This window comes from Bubalus kerabau, chromosome 4, assembly GCF_029407905.1.
Source record: "Bubalus kerabau isolate K-KA32 ecotype Philippines breed swamp buffalo chromosome 4, PCC_UOA_SB_1v2, whole genome shotgun sequence".
NCBI classification, from domain to species: Eukaryota; Metazoa; Chordata; class Mammalia; order Artiodactyla; family Bovidae; genus Bubalus; species Bubalus kerabau.
This window is the reverse complement of record NC_073627.1, coordinates 157,488,361-157,508,882: the sequence shown is the minus strand read 5'-3', so window position 1 is coordinate 157,508,882 and position 20,522 is coordinate 157,488,361. Positions and strand designations below refer to the sequence as shown.

The 20,522-nt window shown below is 47.0% G+C and overlaps 1 protein-coding gene across 1 annotated transcript; it reads right to left on the bottom strand.

The window, feature by feature from the left end:
- Positions 1–9,068: 9,068 nt before the first annotated feature.
- LOC129651014 (NUT family member 2D-like) lies at positions 9,069–19,419 on the bottom strand. The gene is made up of 7 exons (XM_055579746.1): positions 19,386–19,419; positions 14,034–14,745; positions 12,944–13,072; positions 11,721–11,893; positions 10,877–11,172; positions 10,307–10,423; positions 9,069–9,815 (listed from the first exon to the last, which is right to left on the bottom strand). The coding sequence occupies exons 1-7, from the start codon at positions 19,417–19,419 to the stop codon at positions 9,069–9,071; spliced, it is 2,208 nt and encodes a 735-aa protein (XP_055435721.1).
- Positions 19,420–20,522: the final 1,103 nt, after the last annotated feature.

Sequence of the window (20,522 nt, the reverse complement as noted above, 5' to 3'; positions counted from 1 at the left end):
GATTCTTATTCTTGCTTGGACTGCTGCTTATAATAATTCTTTTACTGATTTTTGGTTTCTGCCTTTTAAATCTACTTGTCTAGTTTGTTCTTCCTAAATGATGCAATGGCTTCCCAGACAAAGTAACAGTGATATAGAGATTCTGGTCACTCTTCAAGATGGACTCCCCTGATGTTCCACTCTGGTCATAGATCCAATCTTGATTTGGGAATTATAGTTTCCCAAAATTCAGAGACTATTGGGAATGTGTAGTCTGTGGGCCTAACCTGGTGGAAAACTACTTTAGTAGTTATTTTTACTATTTGCACCCTGTATCTTTAATTGTCTAATGAATTTTGCATCTAAGCAGCTTGAGGCATTTAAGTTGCTAATGATTGTTCATGCTCCTGCAATTCCTACTGCCTCCTCTAGCTATTACTTGGGGCCCCTGGATCAGAAACACTAAATAAAAGGGTAAGAAGAGTATGTTGCTTCAGCAACTTAGGGCCAACGCCCCTCGCCAACACAGAGCAGTTAAAGACAGATTTCTTCACCCCTTTCCCATCAGAAACAATATTCTCCTAAAAGAAAAGGGGGAGAATGAGAGAGTTAAAGCATAGGCAAGTAGCCCAAGGCCCTTAAAGGAGGAGGCAGCAAGCATTCCTTTATCCATTCTTTTGCCTTAGTCAGGTAGGACATGTTTCTTTTAAGCCCTGTACTGGTATTGCAACAATATATCTCGCTTGAGACCTGGCCTTCTTTAGGTCCAGAACTAACCATTACAAAGCACAATATATCTTACTCATGGGTATTGCTTTTCTTAGACTCTATCTTAATGATTATAATTGTAACAAATCTTGCCTGGGAGTCTGTTTCTCAACAATATATCTCGCCCAGAAACACGGTGCTCCAGAACTCCCCGAACTCCTTCCTTCTGGCTAATCTTGTACTGAAGTTATCTCAGGATGTGTGACTTGGGAAAGGGTCTGGTGGAACTCTTACAACCTCGAGATATTCTTTTTATCTGTTTTCAGCAGCCAGTTGAGAAGTATATAGTTCAGTTCAGTCGCTCAGTTGTGTCCGACTCTGTGACCCCATAGACTGCAGCACGCAAGGCTTCCCTGTCCATAACCAACTCCTGGAGCTTACTCAAACTCATGTCCATCAAGTCAGTGATGCCATCCAACCATCTCATCATCTGTCGTCCCCTTCTCTTCCCACTTTCAATCTTTCCCAGCATCAGGGTCTTTTCCAGTGAGTCAGTTCTTTGCATCTGGTGGCCAAAGTATTGGAGTTTCAGCTTCAGCATCAGTCCTTCCATTGCATATTCAGGACTGATTTCCTTTAGGATGGACTGGTTGGATCGCCTTGCAGTCCAAGGGACTCTCAAGAGTCTTAACCAACACCAGAGTTTTTTTTTTTTAAGCAGGGCATTATATGCTTCTCATATATGACAACTTGCTTAAAAACTAGTGACGGTGGGTACTCTCCTTCCCCCTTTTTCTGGAGGCTTTCTCTAAACTTTTCACTCTAATAAAACTTTGTTACACAAAGTGCTGAGTGACTGAGACTGTATTTCAGTCAAAACTGAAATTTTTGTGAAATTTTAGTTTTGAAATTTTCGCCTTTAGAGACCAGGAATACCAGCACGATTCACCATAAGCTTTCAGTTTTGGGTGAGGTGCAGGTGGGACCTACTTCTTAAGGTCCTCAAGTTCATACGTCGCTCTAAGTTAACAAGGGCTCACCCCATACCCCTTCCAGGATCTACCTTGAAAGCCACCTGTGACTCTGGGGACCACTCAAAAACCCAGTTAACCTAGGGCTTGGGAAAACGTCCTCAGCACCACCTGGGAGAGAAAGTGATAACAACAAAGACAGGTCTCCCTCTGTGAGTCCCCTCCCTGCTTGCTCACAGGTAAGTGAGGAAACCAAGGGAGCGCTGGAAGGACCCCCATATGGGGACATCCACAAAGCCCTCAGAGGTTCCTCTGACTGGACAGGAAGTCAAGGCACCTCTCAGGCTCCTACAGACAATTTTGTTGGCAGAATTGGCACAGTGAGCCTGTGGTGGGAGTGGACAAATGCATCCTGAATTCTAGTCAAAGTCCCAAAACAGCCAGGAATGAGCCACAGAGGGAAGCTGGGGGGCAGGCCTCCCCAGCATCTTGCTCTAGCATGACAGTCATGGACTTCAACGAACGCCCCCAGTCTGCCAGGACCAAAGAATCTGTGGAGGAGGCCCTGCATGGTAAGGTAATTTTGAACCTAGAGTATTTATTAAATCCCAAGTCATTAATATTGATATGAGGAGTTCACAATCTCCAAGGTCCAATAAAAATCCCTCCTCAAACACAAAGTTAGAATCAGGAAGATCTACACACCAATGAACAGTTTCATAAGCTCGAGTTCCAAGGGCACACCGTGAAACTGGTGTGCTCCTTCAAGACTGCGCCACTGACATGCTTCTCAAGGACTGTCACTCAGATATGTTCTTTGCTGCAAACATCTTGGCTTCTCAGGAATCTCTTTCCTATTCCCAGGACTTGCCCAGTGGAGATGTGTCCAATTACCAGACGTTCTATAACATTAACTCCAGTGGAGGGAGTACCCAGGGGGCGGCAGGAGATCCTGAGACAGCAAACCCAATATAAGAATCTGAGCAATAAGTTTGTCCCCACTGATAGAAGAGAGACTTACAGGAGGTCCAAACTAGGACAGCATAAAAAGGGTTGGCAGAATAGAGGGCCTACGAGGCCTAAGGGATGAGTAACCTGGGCCAGCAAAAGATATCAGCAGAGTCCCAGAGAAGCAAATTGCGACAGTTAAACCTGAAGAAGAGACAGGGTCCTTCAGAAAGCCACTTCAGAACACAGGTTAAGTAGGTTCTGCAATGGATTTTCTCAAGTAAATGCAAAGGATAAGAACAGCCCCTGCAAAAAGGCAAGCTTGCAGCATCCGCCACCTAGGGCCAGGAACCAGTCAAAAGCAGATTGATTACCAACAGCAGGGCTGTTGAGGATCAGACTCTCATGACAGCTGTTGGACAGATTCTAAAGAAAAGATGGAGCTTCACCATCGACTTCATGCCTTGGAGTTAAATTGGTGCAAAGCAGAACTCCGAGCCCCATTAGATTCACATTACGGCCACACCAGGTTTCTCTACTACCCAGAGTAAAGGAGAATGAGGAGAAACACAGCCCGCAATCACCAAGTTACACCCATGGGTCACATCTGTCCAAAAACGAGTAAGTAGACCAGTCCCAGGATCCAAGTGGACCGTCCCACCCAGGGAGCCAGGTCCCCCTCCAGGCAGAGCCTGCCAGCATGGATCAACAGTGACGTGTCCCAGGCTGTTTCTCTCCACTGTCCAAGGCACTATCTTCTTTGGAAATACACCTCTTCTGGTCAATCAGAACATGCTTTTCACAGCATTCCTGGTAGGAAGACTCTTCTCCAGGAAAAAAAAATTCATATTCTGCCGAGACAAAAGTTTTTCTCCTTGTTAGCACATCCTCTATGTGCTAATGGTTTCTTCCAACCATGTATTATTTTGTCTCCTGAAATAAATGTTTTGTTTTGTTTTGTTTTTTCCCCATGAGAGGTGGTGGCCTCTGTCTGTACCCTGCTGGGGGGTAGTGAGGGGATCAGGGGCCACTCTTCCCAGGTGCCTGCTTTGACTTCCAAATGTGCCCCTAGTGTGGGATGTAGAGGAAGGAGGCAAGTGGCAGAGGTGCCCAATAGATGGTGCAGTGACTAAGAGCCTCTGGCATCCCACCACCATCTACAGCCCAGAGGAAAGAAGTTAGGGGCCCACGGCTTATGGTAGCCCCACCTCAGAGTCTCCCCCTACTCCAGCCTGGTCATTCTATCCCTGTGTGGGGTTAGTGGGATCCCTATGGGAGATCAGTGTGGGTCTGTTTACAGTGGATAAATGGATAAAGGTTATACACACACGTGCACATACATAGCATACACAATGAGATATTATTCAGCCTTAATCAAAGTAAACCCTGACATTTTCAAGAACATTGAATGAACCTGGAGAACACTATGCTAAGTGAAATAAGCCTGACAGTATCACTTATGTGTGGAATCTAAAAGAAAAAAAAAGGAATCACAGAACAGAGGGTTGAAATTGTTGTCTGCAGCTAGTTGTGGGGAAATGAGAACAGGTTGGCAAATGGATACAATTTTTCATTATAAAATGAGAAACAAAATGAAGGAATAAGGTCTGAGGAGCTAATGTACAGCATGATGTCTCCTGGATTGGCAGGCAGGTTCTTTACCACTAGTACCACCTGAGAAGTCCTTGAATGTGCAAGCTGAGTTGCTATCACACAGCTGGAATTGCATCACCTGCACTAGCTTTGTTCATAGTGATGCTTCCTATGCTTGACTTTGTATTCCGGGATGTCTGGCTCTAGGTGACTGACTGCACCATCGTGGTTATTTAGGTCATGAAGATCTTTTTTGTACAGTTCTTCTGTGTATTCTTGCCACCTCTTCTTAATATCTTCTGCTTCTGTTAGGTCCACACCATTTCTATTCTTTATTGTGCCCATCTTTGCATGAAATATTCCCTTGGTATCCCTAATTTTCTTGAAGAGATAGCTAGTCTTTCCCATTCTATTGTTTTCCTCTATTTCTTTGCTTTGTTCTTATCGCTCCTTGCTATTCTCTGGAACTCTGCATTCAGTTGGGGATATCTTTCCTTTTCTCCTTTGCCTTTCGGTTCTCTTTTCTCAGCTATTGTAAGGCCTCCTCAGACAGCCATGTTGCCATTTTGCCTTTTCTTGGGGATGGTTTTGATCACCACCACAGCTCAGCTATCTGGGGCCAATCCTCTTTCCTTGCTCACCTTGCTTCTTGCGTTCGCCCAGCTCCTCAGCAATCACCATGGGGTGGGGGTGGAGGTGGCAGCATCACTGGATCCAGTTCTGGGAGCTCTCATTCACATTTGGAGGCTAGAAATTACTGATGGCTGTGGCAATTCTTGCTGATTAATATGGCAGGAGATATTTTCATTTCACAGTGGCTTTCTCGCTCCCTTTAGTTCAAAGTGACAGGAAAGTCTCTGCTGGTTTATCTCTCTCTATTCTTGGCCTCTATTGAGAAGACTGATTAAATTAATGAGCCACATCCATGATCTCTTCTTCAAATGGTTGCTCAGCTATACCCTTAGAGTTTTCTCCAGAACAAACTTGCTCACTTTGAAATATGGATAGGCTAATAATTTTCCAAATCTCTGAGTTCTGATTTTTTTTTACTGCATAAATTTATTTATGTATTTCTAGGTGAAACAAAGATGAATATTTTTAATGATAAAAGGTACAACTCACAAAGAAGATAGACATCATAAATCATTTGGCACCTAACATCAAAGACACAAAGATACATAAGGCAAAAATTAGAAGAAATATAAGGGAAAAGAAAAATAAATATAATCATAGTGAGGCATACTCACATTTCTCTGAGAATATTTTATTAAGTGCATAAAAATAAGAATAGAAGCATCTTGAATGATGTCATTAATAATTTAAATATAATAGATTTCTATTTATATTAATTTATATTAATCTTATATCCTATACAGACATACTTAAAATTTTGTATCTCACACGTTGCTATTAGATGTTCATAGGATGATTAGAAAAACTGGACAAAAGATAAACATTACTAAATTTCAAAAAGTAGAATTATTTTTTGTGTGTGATTCAGTTATACATATACATATATATTATTTTTTAAATTGTTTTCCATTATAGGTTGCTATAAGATATTGACTATAATTCCTTGTGCTATATAGTAAACCTTTGCTGCTTATTATATATCTATTTTTTAAATTAGAAAACTAGCATTCTATTTACACTAAGTCAAACAAGTGGAATCAAAATGTTGTAAATTTTTTAGTTAGGCAAAAATTAATAAGTTTTCTAAAATACATATATTATACATATTATTTATATATATGTACACAAGAGCTTTTCTACTACACTTGATAAAGGCTTGAGGAAGAACACCAAGAAAAAAGAAGAGATGGAGAAATTAGAAAACATAGACTAAATGAAATGGGAGCCCTGAATATGAAATACAAAAAGTTAAACAAACTAGATAAAAGAGCCTTATATAGTCCAGATATGTTCCAACATCTGTTGGATCATTGAAAAAGCAAGAGAGTTCCAGAAAAACATCTACTTCTGCTTTATTGACTATGCCAAAGCATTTGACTGTGTGGATCACAACAAACTGTGGAAAATTCTTCAAGAGATGGGAATACCAGACCATCTGACCTGCCTCTTGAGAAATCTGTATGCAGGTCAAGAAACAACAGTTAAAACTGGACATGGAACAATAGACTGATTCCAAATAGAGAAAGGAGTACGTCAAGGCTGTATATTGTCACCCTGCTTATTTTACTTATATGCAGAGTACATTATGCGAAATGCTGGGCTGGATGAAGCACAAGCTGAAATCAAGATTGCCAGGAGAAATATCAGTAACCTCATATACTCAGATGACACCACCCTTATGGCAGAAAGTGAAGAAGAACTAAAGAGCCTCTTGATGCAAGTGAAAGAGGAGAGTGAAAAAGTTGGCTTAAAACTCAGCATTTAAAAAACTAAGATCACGCATCTGGTCCCAACCCTTCATGGGAAATAGATGGGGAAACAGTGTCAGACTTTATTTTGGGGGGCTCCAAAATCACTGCAGATGGTGACTGCAACCTTGAAATTAAAAGACGCTTGCTCCTTGGAAGAAAAATTATGACCAACCTAAACAGCATATTCGGAGAAGGCAATAGCACCCCACTCCAGTACTTTTGCCTGGAAAATCCCATGGACGGAGGAGCCTGGTAGGCTGCAGTCCATGGGGTCGCTAGGAGTCAGACACAACTTCACTTTCACTTTCATTTTTCACTTTCATACATTGGAGAAGGAAATGGCAACCCACTCCAGTGTTCTTGCCTGGAGAATTCCAGGGATGGGGAAGCGTGGTGGGCTGCCGTCTATGGGGTCGCACAGAGTCGGACACGACTGAAGTGACTTAGCAGCAGCAGTAGCAGACAGCATATTAAAAAACAGAGACATTACTTTGCCAACAAAGGTCCATCCAGTCAAAGCTATGGTTTTTCCAGTAGTCATATATGAATGTGAGAGTTGGACTATAAAAAAAGCTGACCACCGAAAAATTGATGCTTTTGAACTGTGGTGTTAGAAAAGACTCTTGAGAGTCCCTTGGACTGCAAGGAGATCCAACCAGTCCATCCTAAAGGAAATCAGTCCTGAATATTCATTGGAAGGATGGATGCTGAAGCGGAAACTCCAATACTCTGGCCACCTGATTCAAAGAACAGACTCATTTGAAAAGACCCGGATGCTAGGAAAGATTGAAGGTGGGAGAAGAAGGGGACAACAGAGGATGAGATGGTTGGATGGCATCACTGACTCAATGGATATGAGTTTGAGTAAGCTCTGGGAGTTAGTGATGGACAGGGAGGCCTGGCGTGCTGCAGTCCATGAAGTCTCAAAGAGTCAGACACGACTGAAACGACTGAACTGAACTGAACTCAATGTTCATTAGAAACATATCTGAAGCTCTGGGAAAAAATTTTAAAAAACAGTGCTTGAGTATTTGTATTTTTCAAAAATTTCCAAGATAATTCTGATATGCATCTGGATTATAAAAAGTCATTACAGGTTTTTCTATTAAATGGTAGTTTTGATGATATAGAATTCCATTATTTTTCTTTTGACCAGTAATGATACAATGGTGGAGCCCCTACCACCCATGCCTCTGCAGGAGACCCTCCAACAATAGCAGGTAGTTTTGGTTCAGTCTCTTGTGGGGTCACCGCTCCTTTCCTCTGGGTCTTGGTGCGTGCCAGATTTTGTTTATGCCTTCCAAGACTGGAGTGTCTGTTGCCCCAGGCCTGTGAAAGTCCTATAATCAAATTCCGCTGGCCTTCAAGGCCAGATTCCCTGGGCCATATGTTGTTAGGAAGAACTGTCTCATGTGTGAATATAGATCAGTGTTGACCCCAATACACACACATGTCCAGCCATGGGTGGGAAGGGAAGGGACAGTAGTTGTGGGATGTCTTTGCAGAACCCTGGGCCCCTAAGGTCAGTCCCCATAGCCACAGCAAGATGGGTCCCCTCCCTCCCCTGAACAAGACACTCCTGCACAAAATTCCCATAAATTCCAGAAAGGGGCCCAGCTGTCATTTTCCTTATACACAGCTTTAATGGGCACCCCATGAATTTCCTCTCACCCATTTCCCCTGTTTCATCCTCACTGGGACTAAGAGGTAGCTGCCTCCACCACTCTCCACACTGCAGTAATCCCTCTGAGACTAGAGGGTGCTCACCCTCCAGCCAGGCAGAGAGGCAGACGATCCAGACCCTATGACCGAGATTCTTCCTCTCTGGTCAGGCCACCACACAGGAAACCCTGGATGAGCAGAGGATCAGCCCAGCCCCTTCATCTGGCTGCTTCAGGAAGCAGAGCGAAGCTCCCTAAAGACAAAAGCTGTCACCAGGCTCCATCCTGGAAACTGCTTAGTGTCCAGAGGGCTGAGGGCAGGACAGCAGCTCTCCATCTCTAGATTGTCCAGGGATGCAGATGATGGTACAGATGTCCCCAAGGTCTCAAGCCAAGCTGGCTTTAGAGAAGGGGATGATGAGGAGGTTCCTGTGGAGGATGAGAGCTGAGAGCTCTCAGGAGCCGCCTGAGGAGTCCTTGTCTGTGTGGAGGCAAGACTTGGCCACCTGGAGGCCCACAGCACCTGTGACCTCCCTGGTCCTTCCTTCCTGTCAGGACCCCTCTCTGTGGAGCAGAGCAGACACGAATAAGAAGACGGTGACCCAAGAGCATTTCCCAACAAAACTATGTTTATTCACATTTTACATACATTTCTCCAAAGATCCTGCTGCCACCCATGCCCACCCAGATCCACCTCCCCCACCTCTTGAAGCTCCCACAAGCCCAATCCCCTCCCTGCCCTGGAGTCCCTTCCTCCAACAGCAGCCAGGATCACCCACGAGCTGAGGAGCCCTAGGCTCCCCTTGGGGCTGGCCCACTGTTCCCTACTGGCTGCAGAGCCGATTCCTCTTCCTTCCTGTGACAAATGGGTCACACTTTCTCTTTCTTAGCTGTGAGGGGCGAACCAGTCCCAGAGCCAGGGCTGGGCTCTCAGAGACCTCGAGCCCAGCCCCCAGGCCAGGCAGCATCTCAACAGCAGCTGAGCCTCCACACAGAGCCTGCTTCCTAGACTTGGCAGCAGCCAGAGGAGCTGGGCTGAGGCCTATTCTCTGAGAGGAGGGGGCCTGGCCTGAGGCAGGGACAGGACTCTGGGACAGCCTCCAGGGCAGCAGGCTGTGCTGCGAGGCCAAGAGAAAGGCCAAGCTGGGGAGCTCCTCCTCATCCTCGCTGGACCCGTCCCTGGGCCCTCGGGCCCCCAGAATTGGAAAGGCCTTTCTGAGAACTGAGGTATCCCTGGGTCCTGGCTGAGGGCCAGTGCACCTCTGACCCTGGGGAGGGGAGGGTTGTCCTGGCTGGAATGGAGGCAACTCCTGCTGTCCCGGAGAGGGAACAAGGTCTTTGGCCCTGGATAGGCCAGTGTTTGCTTGGCTGAACCTGTGAACAGCCTCGAAATCAACCTCTGGTGGGCAGGCTTCATGTCTGACCCCTAGCTGGGGGCCTTGATCATATCTCTGGGCATCTTTGCTGGCGTCAGACTCAGAAGGACTTGAGTCCACTTCGGGTACACTTTGACTGCTGGGTGTCCGCACTCCCTTGTCTTCCTTCAAGGCCAGGAGTCGTTTCTGCACCAGCTGGTAGGAGAGAAGAGGGCAATAACTGCTCTGCACACCCACATGTGAGAGGAGGAGCCGTGGGCAGTGGGACATGGCCCCGGGTGGGGTGGAGAGGAGGGGCGACCCTGAGACTCAAATCCAAATGTAGACACTGTGGTGTTCCTGCTGGCCTCCTGCACCTTGTTCCCAGCTTTGTGTCCTTTCCTCCCCCATCACCCACCCCAGCTCCCTATCCTCTCCCTCCTATCACCCAGCACTGCACCTACCCCAGAGCAGGCTCTCCTCCAGGCCAGATGTCCCAGGCAGGGGAGGGATGGACAGAGCCATGGAAGCCTCCTGCTCTGGGGTTCTATGTCTCCCTTGCTCACCAGGGTCCCCCATGCCCTGGTTTACCTGGGAGACCCTTGTCTCCCCTGTTCTACCTGGGGTCCCTCCCTCCCCTGGCTCCCCTGGGTCACATGGGGTCCCCACCCACAGGCTCCATAAGTATCCCTCCCTCTCCTGCTCACCTCCTCAGGGGTGAGGCCTTCCTCCTGTTCCAGCTCCTCAGCTAGTGCCAAGGGATCCAGTTGTGGTTCTGGGGAAAGCAAGTCTGCCAGGAATCGAGGGTGAATGATTGCCTCTACCTGGAACAGAAGGAAAAGGCTGTGAGCATTCTTGGCCAGGAATGGCCTGGGAGCCAAGAAGACCTAGAGGAAAGTGAAAAGTAGAGACCCACTCCTGTTCTCTAGTGGGGGTGGGGTGGATGCTCAAGAGTGAGGGGTGGGGGATATATGTATACATATGGATGATTCACGTGCTGTACAGCAGAAGCTGACAGAACATTGTGAAGCAATTATACTCCAATAAAAAAGCACATATATACATACTTATACAGACATATGAAGGCATACACACAGACAGACACAGACATGGACACTCATACATGTGCATACACACACTCCACACACATATGGACACACACACAAAGCACATGAACAGAGCTTCAGTCCCATTGGCCTGGGCAGAACCCAGATCTTGGGTGCTGAGAGCTCCATGCCTTGGAATCTTGTCGACCCCAGGCTCCATGCCCAGCCCACCTTGGTGACGAACTCTTCCTGGGAACACAGCTTATCAATGTAGCTCAGGAGATCCGGGTCTGCATAGGTCCCGTCCTCTTCCTGCTTCAGCTCATCCTCATCCTTTCCACATTCTGCCTCTGACTTGCCCGTGGCTGAGTGGATGGGCCCCACCAGCACCTCCATGATGTTCACATACTCTCTCACAGCCTCAGGGGGAATCTCCTCGGGGGCCTTGGTCCCCGGGTGCCGCTGGGCTCTGTGTGGCTGCGAGCGGGTGGGATGGGCCCGGGGCCCGGCCTTCCGGGGAGCACTGGCTGAGGCAGAGCAGGAAAGAGGGAAGGAAGGTGAGGGGCTTCTGCGTCCACCTCCTGACCACTGAGCACGCGCTGGAGTGGGCAGTGTTTGGGGGTCAGTGACTTAGGGGTGGGCAGGGTTAGCACCACCTGAAGCCTCATGCACAGTGGGAGGGGGAGGGGGCCATCTAAGAGAGTCCTGTGAGGAATGTGGAACCTTGATTCTTCAGGGTATCCCTAACAAGCCCACTTTGTGTGGGGTCTTTTGACAGGGAGGTGAAAGAGGAGTTATTAAACTGATGGAGATAATACCCTGTAGTGACAAAGGAAATGGCAACCCACTCCAGGGTTCTTGCCTGGAGAATCCCAGGGACGGGGGAGCCTGGTGGGCTGCCGTCTATGGGGTCGCACAGAGTCAGACACGACTGAAGCGACCCAGCAGCAGCAGCAGCAGTGACAAAGGACAACTGAGACCCTGTCTTACTGGCTGTTCTGGTTGAAAGACTAATGACCCTCTTGAAGGAAAAGGATCCAAATGGGGCCAGTGGTCATCCCTTGGCCCACGTTACCTTTGCTTTGAACTCCACTGGGAACATGGGTGCCTGGCTGAGGGCACACTGTCAGGGCTGAGGACCCCTGAGGATCCAGCTTCGGTGGGACTGGAGGAGGCAGGCCTTGCACCCCCTGCATCCACTGTAACTTCTGAATCTGCATCACCTCTTCTGCCTCAAATTCCATGAACCTGGGAGTGATGGAGGCATACGGCACACTGAGAAAAAGGCCTGGGCTTTGGAGCCGGGAACAAAGGCAACACAGAATGAGGGGCTGGGAGAGGGTGTGTCTTGGGGTGGACAGGGCCCTGGGAGGTACTATTCCCAGCAGAGGGCTCTCCTGGAACTGACTCGACATCTGGGACTCTTCCTGCCCCACCAGCACTTGGAGGGCACTCAAGAGCATAGACCGAGGCTGCCTAATTGAACCAGGCCCTCAGGACACAGGCAGACCCACAGGGGACTCTCCTCATGCCCCCATTCCCATCCAGAACTATATGAAGGGCTGATGGCCAGAGGCTGAATCAGGCACATGTCCCCAAAGCAGTCCTTGCTGAATCCAGGACCCTGGACAGGGGCTGAGAGTCCTGGAACATAAGCCTGGAGACAGGGCCCAGGAAAGGTTGGAGGATTTGACTGCTAAGCTTAGAGGAGAGGCTTTCCTTTCCTCTGAGAGATGTTTGTTTGGTTCTATTTTTTAAACTAAAAAGATTGCCGTGGAGAAAATACTGGAATGGCCAGAGACGTTTGGGCTGATGACATGCTGGCTTCCCCAGCCTCTTCAGGGAGATCAGGGTACCCACTCCAGCCACTTTTCACGAGAAGAGGGGGTCCCAAATTCTATGTCAGTGGCTGCCAGCCACCCACCACTAAGGAAGCAGCAGGCTGGTGGGTGGAGAGCATGCCCCTGCACAGCCCCTATGGCTGGGGTTGGACCCTTCCTGGGCTCAAAGCTTTACCCAAACCCATCCTGAGACCTTCATGTCAAGCCAAAGGTAGGTCACCATCAGGGGAGATCAGAGGTGCTGCTGGAGGAAGTACTGAAGTCCCACGCTCTCAAGATGAGAGAGGGGTTCTGGAACGGAGTAGGGCATCTGGACTGTGGGGGCCCTGTGCTGAGTGACAGCCCTCCTCTATCCTGCTTGATGAGCATGCCCACAGCCAGACCCTGACCTGAGGTCTAACCCTCACCCACCCCTCTTACCCACCACACAGCTCTAGGGCCCAGGATGCTGACTCACTTTCTGGCCATCTCATAGTAGATCATCCGGTCAAAGTTGCTTCTGTGCTGCCATTCCTGCACAGCCCGCCACAGTCCCTCCTCCAGCGTCATGGTGGGCTTCAGGCGAGCCAGGGACCGAAGCACTGGGCTGTAAGCCATCAGGGTCTGTTTCAGAGTCCAGCCCAGTCTCCACTCATCTGATTCCACCCAGCAACTTGGACCACATAACCCAAGATAGCATGACTGAGCATCAGGAAGGTGAGAGACAGGCCTGAGAGAGCAAGGACAAGCCTTCCTGCTGCTGCCATCACCGCCTCACTCTCACTGGAGGATGGCCATCCATTCCCAGGCTAAGGCTGGGACAGGGAGCCTTGTGAGGGCTCCTTCCTTTGCAAGATTGCCTTTTCACTATAAAAATCCCTATCATCAGTGAGGCATGGCATGTGCCAGGCAGTCTGCTAACACTTCATAGATTAGCCTAAAGAGTCTTCTGCACTGTTCTCTGAGTTAAGTGCAATTGTCCCCCCCCCCTTTTTTTTTTTTTACAAGGGAACTGAGGTTTAGGAGGGAAATGCCTGCCAGGCTCCCAGCTCTAGGAGGAGAGAGCACATGCCCTGTGAGCTCTACCACCACCCAGTTCTAAGAATTCTCCAGAACAAGGAGGTTCTTGTTCTTGAGGCATGCATAGAGCTCTATCCTGGACCTTGCACTCCCTCTCCTTTCTGAAGGGACATCCCCTGACCATGGACACTCAAGTCCTGTGTGAAAGGATATGGCACCACAAAGGAGTGCAGCATCCCATCTGTGGCTCCTCACCTCACACCAAAACCCTCTCTGGCTACAAGTCTTCATCAACATCACCATGAGCATCATGGAAAGTCAAGTTGGCTGTACTCACAAGGCAGTGATATAACTGAGATAAGGTACTGAAAGGATGTCAGGAACTTGCATGGTGATGTGTAGGACCAAAATGTGCCTTCTCACAGCAGGGACATCACCCTCAGACTTTCTTCCTGGTATCCCTACAAACCTAATCTGAGCATCCACCCCCCAGTTCGTTTTTATCTAAAAGCTCTGATAACCTCATGACCCCCTGGCTGTTCACTCACATGAGAAAGCAGGAAAGAGCTTCAGCATCAGGACTCTGGGGAAGGTGTCTCCGGGCCAGAGACTTGAAGCGCTGCCAACATCGGAAGTTCTCATACACGCTCTTGGGGTTACAGGAGTCCTGCGAGGCCTTGGACTGGTTGGTGGCCAGGCTGCCCTCCCTGGAAGTGCCATGTGACTGTGGCCCCAAGTTCACTTGGGGAATGATGGGGGCCAGCTGGGCAGCTGGTAGTGGAGCTTGAGGTAGAAAGCCTGGGGTCCAGCTTCCCTTGCCAGACTGAGCTACTCCAACAGCTGGGGCAGTCACAATGGTCTCCATCGCAGGGGTTGTTAAGAATAGGGGGACAGGACATGAAGTACTCCTGCTGAGGGGCCCTGGAGTGCTCCAGTTGAGGGGAGCCTGAGTAAGGACAAAGGTCTGAGTCTGCGGGTGCTCCACTGGCCTTCCTTTTGACCTGACTTGGACAATGATGTTGCAAGCCCCAGGGGCACTGGGGCCATGGCCAGCATTGGGCACCAAAGGTGTCCTTGGAAAAGCTGGCAGCAGCTGAGTGCCACCAGGAGGGAATGATGGGGTCATGGAAGGTGGCAGGTGTTGCTCCCAGGGTGGCCAGTTTTGGGGGCCAGGAATGGGTGGAGGAAAGGGCATTGTCCTGAAAGGAGGCAAGGAGGCACCAGGGGTCACGGCCACATCTGTTCCCAGCTCTGGAGATGCTGTTGAGACAAAGGAAAGATTTGAATGGAGGAGGAGAATGGGCAACAGATGAAAGGTTGTTGCTGAACCACGAAAAGATGCTGGGATTCTTGGCCTCCGGAGGAGAATAATTCAATCCGGGGCCAGAGATGAGGCTTGACTGCTCAGAGATTTTGTGTAATAAAGTTTTTTTAAAGTATAAAGGAGATAGAGAAAGCTTCTGACATAGGCATCAGAAGGGGGCAGAAAGAGTACCTCCTTGCTAGTGTTAGCAGTGGAGTTATATACTCACTAATGAATCAAAAGAATGTCTGGAGGTTGTAAAGACCTACTCCCATAATTTACATTTTAAGATAACAGGATTAGCCAGAGGGTTTAATCCAGAGACTGTCCTCAGGCAGGATACATTCAGTTCAGTTCAGTTCAGTCGCTCAGTCGTGTCCGACTCTTTGCAACCCCATGATTTGCAGCACACCAGGCCTCCCTGTCCATCACCAACTCCCAGAGTTCACCCAAACTCATGTGCATCAAGTCGGTGATGCCATCCAGCCATCTCATCCTCTGTTGTCCCCTTCTCCTCCTGCCCTCAATCTTTCTCAGCATCAGAGTCTTTTCCAATGAGTCAACTCTGCATGAGGTGGCCAAAGTATTGGAGTTTCAGCTTTAGCATCAGTCCTTCCAATGAACACCCAGGACTGATCTTTAGAATGGACTGGTTGGATCTCCTTGCAGTCCAAGGGACTCTCAAGAGTCTTCTCCAACACCACAGTTCAAAAGCATCAATTCTTCAGCGCTCAGCTTTCTTCATAGTCCAACTCTCACATCCATACATGACCACTGGAAAAACCATAGCCTTGACTAGATGGAACTTTGTTGGCAAGGTAATGTCTCTGCTTTTGAATATGCTATCTAGGTTGGTCATAACTTTCCTTCCAAGGAGTAAGCGTCTTTTAATTTCATGGCTGCAATCACCATCTGCAGTGATTTTGGAGCCCAAAAAAATAAAGTCTGACACTGTTTTCACTGTTTCCCCATCTATTTGCCATGAAGTGATGGGACCAGATGCCATGATCTTCGTTTTATGAATGTTGAGCTTTAAGCCAACTTTTTCACTCTTCTCTTTCACTTTCAAGAGGCTCTTTAGTTCCTCTTCACTTTCTGCCATAAGGGTGGTGTCATCTGCATATCTGAGGTTATTGATATTTTTCCCAGCAGTCTTGATTCCAGCTTGTGCTTCATCCAGCCCAGCATTTCGCATGATGTACTCTGCATATAAGCAGGGTGTCAATATACAGCCTTGACGTACTCCTTTTCCTATTTGGAACCAGTCTGTTGTTCCATGTCCAATTCTAACTGTTGCTTCCTGACCTGCATATAGGTTTCTCAAGAGGCAGGTCAGGTGGTCTGGTATTCCCATCTCTTTCAGAATTTTCCACAGTTTATTGTGATCCACACAGTCAAAGGCTTTGGCATAGTCAATAAAGGAGAAATAGATGTTTTTCTGTAACTATTTGATTTAGGTCATACCTGAATGGTCTAGTGGTTTTCCCCACTTTCTTCAATTTAAGTCTGAATTTTCCAATAAGGAGTTCATGATCTGAGCCACAGTCAGGTCCCAGTCTTGTTTTTGCTGACTGTATAGAGCTTCTCCATCTTTGGCTGCAAAGAATATAATCAATCTGATTTCGGTGTTGACCATCTGGTGATATCCATGTGTAGAGTCTTCTCTTGTGTTGTTGGAAGAGGGTGTTTGCTATGACCAGTGCATTCTCTTGGCAAAACTCTATTAGCCTTTGCCCTGCTTCATTCTGTATTCCAAGGCCAAATTTGCCTGTTACCCCAGGTGTTTCTTGACTTCCTACTTTTGCATTCCCGTCCCCTATAATGAAAAGGACATCTTTTTTGGGTGTTAGTTCTAAAAGGTCTTGTAGGTCTTCATACAACCGTTCAACTTCAGCTTCTTCAGCATTACTGGTTGGGGCATAGACTTGGATTACTGTGATATTGAATGGTTTGCCTTGGAAATGAACAGAGATCATTCTGTCGTTTTTGAGATTGCATCCAAGTACTGCATTTTGGACTCTTTTGTTGACCATGATAGCTACTCCATTTCTTCTAAGGGATTCCTGCCTGCAGTAGTAGATATAATGGTCATCTGAGTTAAATTCACCCATTTCAGTCCATTTTAGTTCGCTGATGCCTAGAATGTCAATGTTTACTCTTGCCATCTCCTGTTTGACTAATTCCAATTTGCCTTGAATCATGGACCTAACATTCCAGGTTCCTATGCAATATTGCTCTTTACAGCATCAGATCTTGCTTCTATCACCCACCAGTCACTTCCACAACTGGGTATTATTTTTGCTTTGGCTCCATCCTTTCATTCTTTCTGGAGTTATTTCTCCACTGATCTCCAGTAGTATATTGGGCACCTATCAACCTGGGGAGTTCCTCTTTCAGTATCCTATCATTTTGCCTTTTCATACTGTTCATGGGGTTCTTAAGGCAAGAATACTGAAGTGGTTTGCCATTCCCTTCTCCAGTGGACCACATTCTGTCAGGATACATTATTGTTATATAATTCTTATAAAGACCTCACCAGATCTACTCCCATAATTTACATGTTAAGAGATTGTCCTCAGGCAGGATACATTATTGTTATATAATCCTAAGGAATGTAGAGGGAAAAAATTTTTTTGTCCTTTCTTCCTCCTTGAGAATTTCAGACCCCTCTGTCCTTGGAGACCCCTAGACTTCTTATCAACCTGCCTAGGAAATGACTCTCTCACTGGGACTGAGGCTCTCTGGAGAGAATCAGAGTGTAAATCTCCACAGATGAGGACATCTGGACAGTGTGTGCAGCATGGACATGTCTTCTAATGATTTTCACGATCTGACCTCTGGATGAGAATTATTCCACTGGTGACCTCACTCCTAGCCACCAAGGTCCCTGAGCCGTCTGCCAAGAAGAAATCTCTTCAGCAAGTGCTGGCTCAGAGAGCCTCCCTCAGGCACTCCCTGGGACCCAAACCTCACAGGCTGTCTCCCAGATCCGGAACTGGGTGGACATCTGCTCTGTGAGAAATGCCCCTCAGCAGGTGCACTAGAAGGTGAGGACCTTCTCCAGGGTAAGTTCTAGGCACCCAAAGACCCTTTGTGGACAGGCAGTGTTTAAAATATTAGGGCCCCACCTTCACCTCAGTCTTCCTTTTCCTGGTGCTCAGTATAAATCCTCTCACTCTTTTCAAGCCTCACAAAACAAAAATAATGGAAAATATCACTCAAATGGAATTCTGATACAAACCCATAACACACTGGCTCAGCATGCACATCAGAATCACCACAGCAGACAGTTAATATGAGCCAGGTTATACAACCCCCTTCCCAGTGCCCAGAGCCATGTCATCACTCTAGGAATTCTCTTTGCAGGAACTGTGGGGAGTCTGAGAAGTGGGCATCTGTCCCTTAAATTCTGTCATTTCACAGCCAGTGAATGGCTGCAGAGGATTAGACAAGGACCAGGGAATGGTCATGTTACATTGGTTGTGGGAGTATAGACTGCCTGGGGTCCTTCCCCTTTGAGTTCCCAATAACAGAGTGAAGACAAACTGAGAAACAGGCATGATCCAGGTGTCATTGTGATAAAGTTGTCTGGAACACATCCCTGTTCAGGAGAACACGTTACATGCCACGTGCACCTAATTAATCAGAACAGGTGTCATAGGACTTTTACTCATAACAGAGAAGATTGTCTGCCTGCTTCTGGGCTACACTCCTTACCCCCTTTAAAGAGGAAATCAGCTTTCACTGACATTCCATCAGACCTAACCACCCTCCACATCTGTTCCCTGTCCACAAAGGAGTGACATGAAAAATGTAGAAACTCTTCTTCTCAAGATATGCCAAAGGTCCACCATGAGATATTGGACAAGATGAAGTAGGTCTAAAGAGCTGCTTTTCCACAAAAGGAAGAACAGTTTAGGACATCTTGGGAAACTGAGGCCTGTCTTGGTTGAAGTTACATGGATGCCCATCCCTGTCAAAGCCAAGGCAACTGTTACCTGAACTGAGACGTCAGCTGTGAGCTGGAAGGAGTGGAGACGGTCTGGACTGCAGCAGTTAGAGTAACTTCCTGCCTAGCTCTCAGAGGAAATTTCACTTCAGGTGTGACCACACAGAGTCCCATTGAATAGTTTTCTAATAAGACTATCTCTCCCCATGGCCTAATTAGATACAGTATGCCCCAGTCCAAACCCCTCAGAAAGACATGGGGTGGGACAAGCTTCGGGTACCTAAGAAACACAATATGGGGCTAGGTCCTCCTCATGATCCTTCCTGTGTCACCACCAGGAGATCACCCACACTTCCTACACACACGTTTCAAAGTGGCTTATCTTCCTTCTAGAAATAATCAAGCCTGCCTGCTGCCATCCTTTCTCCATAACCAGGGCAATTTCCCTTGAGCCACTTCCAATGAACCCTCCTCCCCAGTGCAGCCTCAGGTTTCTTCAGGCTCTTCAGTCTCCCCAGATGTCCTTATGGGTCCAGTGCTCTCTCCTTCCTCAACTTCAGTTCAACCGTGTGCCCACAGTGAAATGTCACATGTGGACTCAAAGGTCTGAGAAATGGCAGGGAACACAACCCCAGCCTACAGGCTTACCTCCTTCTGAAGCCATTTCCATAGGCTTGGACATCGACCACTGCTGCCTGGTAGCCTCAATGAGAAAAGTCAAGACCAAGACCCAGAGAGTGACCTGCTCCAGCAGATGCTCAGCATCCAAGTAAAGGAGGGAAATGTTTGAATTCAAACAGTAGAATGTGGAACTGAAACATTCTGCAGCGGGGGAGGGGCAGAAGGCAGGTGGACCTGGGTGGGGTGAGCAGACATTCCATGAACAACTCTGGCAGGAAGGCGAGAACCAGAAGTTCGTTCCACATTACATAGCAGTGAAACAATTGGTGTCTGCCTCTTTAGGCAATTTATCAATTGTTTCTCAGTTTCACAGCACCAAAGTTGGACTTGATCTTCCACCTATTTCACTTCTTTTTCCATCAACCTAGTTTTGTGTCCCTCAACTCACTCTGCTTCCTAACTGGATCTTGACTTACTTCAACAGAGACTAGACTTTCGGAACAAGTTCAGAAGAACTTTTAGTCTTATAAACCCTTGGGTATTAATGGCTACATGGAACTGAGGGTTTGAAATTAGGATTGTCTCAGCAGATGCAGGGTGTTTGGTTGCTGTATGTACATCACTCCTAATGAAGCAGTCCTTGTGCCCCAACCAATATTCAGCAGGACTTTTCCTTACTAACAATCCCTTTTGCTGGAAAACGCCCATCTATCAAAAATCCATCATGCAGCCCACACGTCTAAGACCAGAATTCACTGTTTCTCATAGCATTACATTTTTGTTAAATATTTAGTTTTTTATCTTTTAAATGATTTTAGTATAATACTTTAAACAAGTAATATCTTCTAATGGTTCAAAATCAAATTGTGAGAAATGGAATATGCAGTGACATAGTTCCACCTTTTCCTCACTTCAATTCAATCTTCTTTCCCAGAGAAAACCAGAGTTATCTGTTTCATTAAAATCTTTCCAGAGATATGTTTTGCAACTAAAAATGAATGTAATTGATATTCATTTTTAAAAATGTCTCCAGTTTTTTTTTCTGGTTGAAAATTCATATATGTTCCAATATATCCAAGTATATTTTCAATGATTGTTTTTGTATTTTGTATTACAGCTCTTCTGTTTCTGGACTTAATTCCTAGAACAAGAATTTCTACAGTC

What these genes read in the sequence shown, in the direction of transcription:
- LOC129651014 (XM_055579746.1), bottom strand. Translation starts at nt 19,419, where the DNA reads ATGTCCAAGCCTATGGAAATGGCTTCAGAAGGAG. An exon ending in TACTATGAGATGGCCAGAAA is followed by an intron (nt 11,894 to 12,943) that starts GTGAGTCAGCAT and finishes CATCACTCCCAG; the next exon opens with GTTCATGGAATTTGAGGCAG. An exon ending in AGGAAGAGTTCGTCACCAAG is followed by an intron (nt 10,424 to 10,876) that starts GTGGGCTGGGCA and finishes CTTCTGTTCCAG; the next exon opens with GTAGAGGCAATCATTCACCC.